This window comes from Pelecanus crispus, chromosome 12 (genome assembly GCF_030463565.1).
Source record: "Pelecanus crispus isolate bPelCri1 chromosome 12, bPelCri1.pri, whole genome shotgun sequence".
Lineage (NCBI taxonomy): Eukaryota > Metazoa > Chordata > Aves > Pelecaniformes > Pelecanidae > Pelecanus > Pelecanus crispus.
In genome coordinates this window covers 6,578,449-6,587,840 of record NC_134654.1, presented here as the reverse complement: position 1 = coordinate 6,587,840, position 9,392 = coordinate 6,578,449, and the positions used below count along the sequence as shown (strand labels likewise).

The window sequence follows — 9,392 nt, the reverse complement described above, 5'->3', positions numbered from 1 at the left end:
GCCACCCCCGGTGTCCCCCCACGCCCAGGGCCTGTGCTCCCCCCCGAGCCGGGGCCCGCCCCGCAGCCCCAGGCCGGGCAGGAGGACGCTGCACCCCAGAGCCTCCGGGGAGCGACGCCTCCCCCCGCCCCCAGCAATGCCCCCACGGCCGGACTATGGCCCTTGACGCCTCAGCAAGTAGCCAGACGCTCCGTGCCCCCTTCCCGGCCCCCCGGCAGCACACAATCCCCCCGACCCTCTGTGCTCACCCAGTGACCTACGAAACACGAGGTCCAGCTGGCTGCAGGCAGACAAGCGGGCTCAATGCATCGCCATGGGCCACCCTTTAGCTGGGTGCTAGCTTGCCTTAGGGCTTTGGCAGCGTGGGGGCTCCTGGGGGGTCCCCATGGGGAGCAGGGCCTGTGCTGGAGGGGATATTGGTGGGATGTGGGATGGGGCTGAAGGGAGTGTGGGCGGGTGGCAGGCTGGGGCATAGCTCCCCGGTACTAATTCCCTGTTGGAGATGCTCCCTCTAGCCCTGTGAACCCCTGTATGGGGGGATTAGAGTGGCAGGTGCCTTCCCAAAGGCCTTCAAGCCAAGGCTGTGGCATTTTTCATCAGGACAGACAAGCACGGGGTACCCCCGCATCCAGCCGCAGCGAGCTGCAAAGCCGCCGCTTATCCCACCATAGCACTGTGGGAAAATCACATCTGATCAAAGGCTCCCAAAAGAAGCTTCCTGGGCCCTCAACCCCACATGCCCCGGCTACACAACGTCCACGTGATGGCAGGAATGTGGTAACACAATCCAGGCCTTGAGAAATGTCCCTGGTGTGGGCAGAGACCAGAGGACAGAGCCAGTGCCGCTGAGCGGGTGCAGAGGCTGTGCTAAGGGCAGGGATTGGCAGAGCAGCTCCTGAAAAACGGCGTAAATGGGTCAAACCAAAGAGAAAGCCCTGGCTGCCAGCTCCGCTCTGGCTGGGAGCCACGAGCGGCACACGGGCACATAACCACTGCTCGAGGTGAGAAACCCAAACACGGAGTGGGTGTCTCCAGCACCTGCAAGCTTCCTGGTGCTCTCCACAAATAGAAATGTAAGCGGCTTTGGCCACGAGTCGTCTCCAGCCTCACACTGCCCACACGCATTGCTCGTCTTTCCCTGCCCAGGCAGAAATGTGTCTGTTCCTTTATTTTCCCCCTTGAAACAAGTGCCACCCACTCCCAGCAGCGCGTTGTTTCAGCCCGTCCCCCAGCTTTTCAAACCAAAGGAGAGATTTTAAGTTAAAAGTTATTTGCCACACAGAAAGCACAACAGATCCGGTGGATTTCTCAAAAACAGTACACATAACCCCGAGTGGGATGATCTTGCTTTTAATACATGGCGCTGGGCTGCTGGGGAACAGTTCAGCATGTGGGAATCGGTGGGGAAAAGGAAATGTGGAGTAAAAAAAAAATTAAAAAATTCTGATTCCTTGTCCTAGGAAGCCTCCAGGGACAGGCAGAGCAAACCACAAGGATCCTAAGATCCTTGCAGCTTTGCCGCAAGCCAGCCTCCAGCATCAGGAATGAGAGCAGCGAAGCCACGTGCTGGGTGCTCTGCCTGCCGCCTGCCCTGTTTCACAACCGGCACTTTCCTAACCCTGCAGGTCACAAGCGGCTCGGTGCAGCAGGGCTAAAGGCAGAGCCACGGAAGGAGCTGGCACCAGTCCTGCTGCCGTTTAGCCTCCCAGTTGCCAGCCCTAAGGGAAGCGCAGCCTCCCCCTTGCCTAAGAGGGCAGGAGAGTGTCAGCCTTCATCTTCCTCCACAGAAAGGAGAGGGAGGAAGAAACCCCAAGAGAGGTAGACCGTGCCAGTGTACAGTGTATTTTTACTCCGCAGTGGGGAGACGTAGGATAAGAAGCACTGTGCTAAGCAGTGACACCCCTGGAGCAGGCTGGGATGCTGAGTCCCTTTTTCCCCTCTAAGCCACTTCCCCTCAAGCTGTTTCATTTGCAGCCATTTATTAAAAGCTCACATTAGTAAGAGCTCTTGCTGCTGGGTAAGAGTGTTACACTGGGCTCTGTAGCAGAACTTTTCATTCCTAATAGATGCCTGAATCCTAATAGATGCCTATGCCTATGCCTGAAAACTCCACATCTGGGAAGTGACCATCACACCGCATCTTCCTGGCTAGCGACTCACGCTCTCCCATGCTCATTTAAGGGCACTTAACATACCTGGGAACAAAACAACACGGAAAAAGCTCCAGTTGTCAGGAGAAGTCAGCAGCACGTCCCCAAGCACAGCGCCGCAGCACCTGCTGCCCAGTGCTCTGCCCCGAGCCTGGACCCCACAGCAGGCAGCATCCCACCTAGACAGGTCTCAGCCCCTCCCTCCATCACCCACCTGGGACAATCTCCTCAGGGAGGACCCATGAGTGCAGAATTTGGCTTTTACTGGCCCTGGCCTCGAGGGCGAAGCCTTGGAGCCTCTCTTGCCTGGTGGTTCTCCCATGGGAAGTGCCACAGACAACGCAGGGCTGAGCGCAGTGTCTCTGGCCGATGGGATGCTGCAGACTGTAGCACCGAAGGGGTTAGAAACACACTGTGGTGTTTGAATGTCTGGAAGAGCAGTGGGGAAACAGTGCTCTTCTGCTCCCTTCTCATCTCAGTGGTGCCTCGCGAGAGCTGTCAAGCCTTCTCTGAGCAGCTCCTGGTCATCCGACCACATCATCCAAAGGTGTGGGGGGAGCAGAGCCCCAGTGCCTGCTCCGTGAGCACCTTCTCTGCTGTGCAGGGCCCGGGATCTGCAGCCACAAGAAAAGCCCAGATGCTCTGTTAGTGTGGACCCTCCACACGAAGTACTGAAACAGCTACGTTCACTCTCCACTGCGCTTTAGCTGTCCTCCTCCACGGGCTCAGGGCTGCCCATGGACCCTGTGGGGAAGGGGGCTATTGCTCCTTCTCCTGCTGCACGTCCCGGCTGGACCTGAAGAAGTCACTACGCAGCAGGCGGTAGAATAGGATGATATTCATGGGCGTCATGATTGCCATGCCCACCGTGCCTACAGCATACGTTGCCAAGGGCACATTCTCCCGGTTGAGGAAGAGCCAGCGGGTCATCCAGGCCAGCGTGGCGATGCGAAACACCACGTAGGTGCCCAGGTTGATGATGCTGTTGAGGCGGTAGCACGTGGTGTGCACCAGGTTGGCCATGAGCAGGATCTGCCGCAGGTGGAGGAAGATGGAGTTAATCTCCACCAGTAAAGCCACAAGGGCAAACCCAACGTATTGATGGAGCAGCACTGCAATCCCAAAGCAGATAATCACCTGCAAAGGAGAAAGAAGAGAGGCTGAGCCTGGGAGCTGGTTGCTCGCAGCTACTGCAAGCCAGAGCCCTCCATGCTTGGGCGCAGCGTGGAGCAGAGGTGGAAATGGTTATCATGCCAGTGCCAAACCGTTGGTCATCACCCACACATATCTCCACAGCACTGCAGCCTCCAGCCAGCCGAGGCTGCAGCCTTGGGCACAAGATAAAGCCTGCCCACCGTTGCATGAAACCTGAGCGATTTTTTTTTTCAGTGGGAGGAGAAGGAAACACTTCTAGAAACTCCAGGTTGGCAGAGAGACAGAGCAGCCAGACCTAACCCTGCTTTTGGGAATACAGTTGGTTGTGGCCCAGCAGGTTTTTCCACACACAGTGAACGGCTGAACGGGGCAGGGAGACATGTATGGTTGCTGCTGGCTCAGGGATTCTCCCCAGGACAGGCACGCTGCAGGGATTAAACAGCTTTAGTGCACCGGAGAGCCCTGTGGGATGCCCCGAGCCTGGTCTGAAGCACCCTGGGGCTGCTGGGGGCAGAGGATGGGGCTGCTGGGGGCAGAGCGGGTGCGATTCCTGCCCCACACCCTCCCCGCCAGGCAGGGGGACAGGCTCTGCCTGCCTGCGCTTTAGCACACTCAGTCCTTTCTTTGGTTTATACCATTAATGCTGTTCTCTGTATTGGTTCTTTAATGAGATTATCTGCTCCTTGCTCGTTAAGTCGCTGTCTTGGCCTGAATTAGCTCTATTGTGGAGATGACCTTTTGACTCGCGAGCAGCGGCCGGCAGAGCCGCTGGGCTCTGTGAGACAGCAGGTCTGACCATCGCCTCCCCCACCTCATCCCAGGTAGGTCTCAGCGCTGTCCCTGTCCCCCATGCCCACGCCCAGTGGACCCCTGTGCCTCCCTTGCACCCCACGGCATCTCCGCTGCTCAGCTCCGGGCTGTGCCACCCCCCTGCCCTGCAGCATCCACAACACTCCGGCATCCGGACATCGGAGGCAATCAAAGAGAAACCCACGTTGGGTGCAGCCAGGAGCAGGGGAGGCAGAGGGCACTGGTGTGGGGCTCCCGCACCACAGCTGCTCCAGCCACCCCAGCCCCATGGCCACAGCTCTGACCCAAATGAGAAGAAAGCACCCCGGGGAGCGAGAGGTGGAAGAAGGCGATGTGCAGCCCTTCCTGGTAGCTGTTCCAGTGGCCGAGAGCTGGCAGGAGCTGAGCTGCTTGCCTGTGCCAGTGGGGACACCTGGGTCACTCACTGCCTGTCCACACCACTGTTATGGATCAGCCCCCTGGCTCAGCTCTCTGCCCCCCCTACTCTGTGCACACTTGGGGTTTTTTTCCTACACCATCTTTGGGTACCTTTCTGCAGACCCTTTTAAAGAGTATATGAGTCCCACAGGAGCAAGAGGAGCTCTGAGCTCTGCTGTCTGGGCTGCTGGGCTCCCCTCTCCAGGCAGAAAAATCCAATTTTGTAACAGGTAGCAAACACCCACACTAGCAACAGCAACTGCCCCAGCCCCAGCCTCCCTGATGGCACAAGCACCTGGGTCTGTCCCTTGGAGAGCAGCCAGCGGACTCACCACAGAGTGATGGAAGAGCAGCTCCCAGGACTGGTGAAATTTCTGATTGCACAACATGTCCACGAAGTCTTCAAGGAAATAACCTGGGAATAGAGAAGCTGTGAGCGAAGAAGCGGGACCAGGAAGGGCTGTGCCAAGGGACCCACCCCCAGCAGGCTCTGCGCTTGACTGGGCTGAGCAGCCCCTCCAGGGAAGTGGTGGCCCCAGCTCAGCCCCAGCCCCGTATGGGTGGTGAGTCACAGAGCAGGATCACACACAGCAGAAGGGAACTGCTGTGTTTTGGGTCCCTCCTGCAATCGCTCTGTAGGACATGCTCCTAGGGAGAGGCACTAACTGACTGATCATGTGGATCTGTTCCCAGAGAAGGGTGAGAGCGAAGGAGCACGCGGACCCTCACCTACGTTAACGTCCCAGGATCGGATCCCACCCCCCATCCTTTTAGCCTGGAGCCCTTAACAGCTGCAGGATTCACTGTCACCAAACCAACCCCACGCTGGCATTTTAGATACTCAAACCTCCTTGCAGAGCTGCAGCTGTGCCAGGAAGCCTGTTAGCACCGACCACAGGGCTGGTGACAGAGCTGCAAGAAGGTGACAAGGGGAGGGGGGAGGAAAGGCTTCACACAGCCAGAGGACTCAAAGCTCCTGGCCTCCATGCTGGCAGGTTGAGCCTGAAGCTTTGCGGGGGATCTGCATCGACCCCCTATCATGGGCACTTTTGGGATGCTCCAACATAAGAAGGACGTGAACCTGTTGGAGCGAGTCCAGAGGAGGGTCACAAAGATGATCCGAGGGCTGGAGCACCTCTCCTATGAAGACAGGCTGAGAGAGTTGGGGTGGTTTAGCCTGGAGAAGAGAAGGCTGTGGGGAGACCTTATAGCAGCCTTCCAGTACCTGAACGGGGCCTACAAGAAAGCTGGAGAGGGACTTTTTACAAGGGCATGTAGTGATAGGACAAGGGGTAATGGCTTTAAAATGAAAGAGGGTAGATTTAGATTAGATATAAGGAAGAAATTCTTCACTATGAGGGTGGTGAGGCACTGGAACAGGTTGCCCAGAGAAGCTGTGGATGTCCCATCCCTGGAAGTGGTCAAGGCCAGGTAGGATGGGGCTTTGAGCAACCTGGTCTAGTGGAAGGTGTCCCTGCCCACGGCAGGGGGGTTGGAACTAGATGATCTTTAAGGTCCCTTCCAACCCAAACCATTCTATGATTCTATGATTCTGTAAGCTCTGGCTGCCCCACGAGGACAGTGGTGGGCAGCCTGGTGCCCAGTACCTCCTGGCTGTGGGTGCCGTAGGACAGAAAGGAGCCACTGTCCTTTGCCAAGAATAGGGCGATTGTCCGGGGTGCCTGAGACATCGCTGCCCGCGACGTGGCTCGAGGGGCTGGTGTCAGGCACTGACGAGCCCCTGGAGACCCCCCCGGGAGGCAGAACAGGGGAGCAGCCCACTCCCCCCACCTCACCTACGGACACGGCGACCAGGCTGTGTGCCCCAGGCGGGTGCGTGCCCACCAGGTCCTCGGACAGCTCAGGGTGGAGGCAGAACCTGCGGGGAGAGGGGCTGTGAGTGCCAGGCAGTGCCTCTGGTCCCCCAACTCCCTTCCAGCGTCCTCAGCGCCCACCTGGTGCTGCTGACACCCCCCCTCCCGGAGCCCTCCGGCTCCCCAGATCCTCCCATGACCACTCCTGTCCTCCTGTGTCCCCCAGAGTCTCCCTGTCCCCTGCTGCCCCAGTGCCTCCCTGTCCCTCGGTGCCCCTTGATCCCTCCTCCATCTCTCAGTGCCCCCCAATTTCCAGGTCCACACCCTCCCCAATGCTCCTCAGGGTCCCCCAACACCTCCATCCCCCCCCCCCCCCCCGCCCCCCGGGTGCGCTCAATCTCCCTCGGTGCCCCCCTCGCTGCAGGTTCCCGTCGGGGTCCCTCGACGCCCCCATTCCCCCCTAGTGCCCCCGGGCCCCCCCGGCAGTGCGGTGCTCCCCCGGGCCCCAGGTGCCCTCCGGGACTCCGCGGTGCCCGGGCCGCTCACCCGGCCAGCGCCCCGCCGCCGCTGAGCACGCTGTGCGCCAGCGACGTCCAGATGTTGCGCCACTTCCAGCGGTTCCGCCGGGCCGAGGGCGGCGGCGGCACCAGCCGCTCCAGCCCCCGGTTCAGCAGGCGGAAGGCGGCGAAGGAACCGGCCACCACCAGCAGCCCCGGGCTGAAAGCCATAGGCATCCACCGGCGCGCAGCCTCCCCCGGCCGCCCATGGGCACCGGCCGCGCTGCCCGACGGCTCCGCCTCGCCCAGCCCCGGGGCCCGCCCTGCCGCCGCCCCCGGTACCGGCACCGCCCCGGGCACCGGCACCGCCCCGGCGCCGCCTCGCCCCACGCCCGCCGTGCCGGTGCCGCCCTGTCCCGGCCGGGATGCGCGGCCCCGGGGCGGGGACGGGACGGGACAGCGAGCACCGGCCCCGCGGGGAGGGGCCGGGTGGGCTGCGGGAGCCGCCCCGCTGCTGGCGCCGGCATTTCCCGCACCCCCCCCCCCCGCAGGGCCGCGGACACGCAGGGGCAGCGCTTCCCCGCGGAGCGCCTGGCTCAGGGAAAGGAGGGGAATGGGAAATGAGCACCCCGGGGTGCGCCTCAGCCTTCCCCGGGCACCGTGGGGCAGAAACGACGGCCGGCCCAAAAGCCGGCCGCAAGCGTGCCGCGGAGCCAGGGCCTGGGTGTGCCGGCACCGTGCTGGAGCTGGGGACACCGTCCTCGTCCCCCTGAGGTTCCTCCTCCACCTCGGTGGCACCGGGCGGCTGAGCGCCTCGCCCGTGAGATGCTGCGGCCAGCGGTCCTTCACCCCAAAGCATCACCGGCACGAGATGCCAGGGAAGCTCTTCCACGGTTGCACTGTGGGAGCCGTCCCTCACGCAGACACACGCTCTGCCAGATCTGACAGCAGCACATCAAGCAAGCAAGCAGGTCCCATTGCCCTGCCAAAAAAAACCCCGCTCTGCCCACAGCACTCTTGTCCTCCATCCCCCTGTCCTGCGTATGGTCCCGAGAGGAGCTCCCCGACGTCTGGGATACCCCAGCTCTGCTATCCAGGATTTGTGGGAATTCAGGCTCCCGTACCCACAATTTCTTCAGTTCCATCCTACAACTGCTGCTTTTCCAGCTTCCTGTAATTTGATCGCTCCCTTGTTGCTTTTTGATGTCTCCACCAGAAGCGTGGCTGCTGCACAGACTTTGCTTGTCTTCTGCAGCCGGGATGAGTCACCGCGTACACACTGATTAATGTCAAACTCTGCCTCCCCTTTGAGGTATTAATTTTGGATGAAATTTTCCCAGTCGCTGCCCTGGCTGGGGTGATGGACACTAAAACATCAACAAGTGATAGGCTGATGGAAGGGACACTGGGGAGGGGAGCGATGAAATCAGATCTGAAGGAGAGGGGTGAGATAGTCCCAACTGACACAAAAGCATCTGTTCATGCTGCAGAAATTTGCTTAAAAGCCAGAAAAGACAATGTAATTTCATAGTGGTTAAGTGGCAGGGCGGCAGACCTGACTGCTGGGGGATTATAAATAATCTCATGTATTAAGACTTGAAGGATTGCATAGGCTAATCTGTTACTGAGAAGGCCAAGTGCAAAGACGTTTCTGTTTAGCATAAGATATGCCGAGGAAAGGGAGACGTGCCTTGGAGACATGCCAGGCTGTTCAGGGCACCAAGGAGGAAAATCATTGAACAACTAAGTGCAATATAAAATTGCAGAGAGCTGATTCCTAATGAGGAATCACCTGCAGTGTTTTAGCCTCAGAATTCTCCACTGCTCCTTTCCGCAGTGACAACCCTGCCCTGCGCCTGCCTGCGGGAGAAGTCCCAGACCATGAAATGCCTGCAAGCCCGGCCCCGTTTATCCCAGGGGCTCCTCCATTCACGGTGTTATTCTTCTAAAGATGAGCATTTGGCCAGGCTCTGGTGAGGGACAGGAATAGTTAAAATGTTTCTGGACACTGGAGAGCTTTTACCTACCACTTCCATATGGGAGGAATTTAAGCCACAGATTAATCAAACCTCTGGTTCCGGGACTTTGATCCCACTGTTAAAGCACTAGCAACAGCTACATAAATACTAGGTTTTAGATCATTTTAGCCCAGATTTTACTTAATTTTACCAGGACTTGCCATTGGGCAGTGGTTTCTCACAAGCTCTGTTTCCAGCCTTTTCTCCTTGTCTTCCTTCCTCTGCAGCGATGGCATTAACTGGTGACAGTTCTGGAGCTGGAGACTTCCAAGCCCGGTTACAAACAGGTCCCCTGACGCCAGATCAGTCCAAATATTCAGCCACATGCCACAGGCTCGGAGGCCTGGCTTGTCCCAAAAGAAGCCATACAGGAGAGCAGGGACAGGAGCTCTCAGGTCCAGCTGCCACAAGATGTCCCTGCACGCTCGCTGGAGAGCCGGGCAGAGCAGCCCGGTCTGATGGGACTCTTCATTCACACCTTATTTGGAGATATTGCCTTTTTTACCCAAATTTCGAGAAGTTTTCCAACAG

The 9,392-nt window shown here is 59.0% G+C and overlaps 1 protein-coding gene across 1 annotated transcript; it reads right to left on the bottom strand.

Annotated features, from left to right (window-relative positions):
* Positions 1–2,909: 2,909 nt before the first annotated feature.
* Positions 2,910–7,080, bottom strand: TLCD2 (TLC domain containing 2). Its single transcript, XM_075720231.1, has 4 exons — positions 6,893–7,080; positions 6,329–6,411; positions 4,865–4,947; positions 2,910–3,287 (listed from the first exon to the last, which is right to left on the bottom strand). The coding sequence occupies exons 1-4, from the start codon at positions 7,078–7,080 to the stop codon at positions 2,910–2,912; spliced, it is 732 nt and encodes a 243-aa protein (XP_075576346.1).
* Between the last annotated feature and the right edge of the window lie 2,312 nt (positions 7,081–9,392).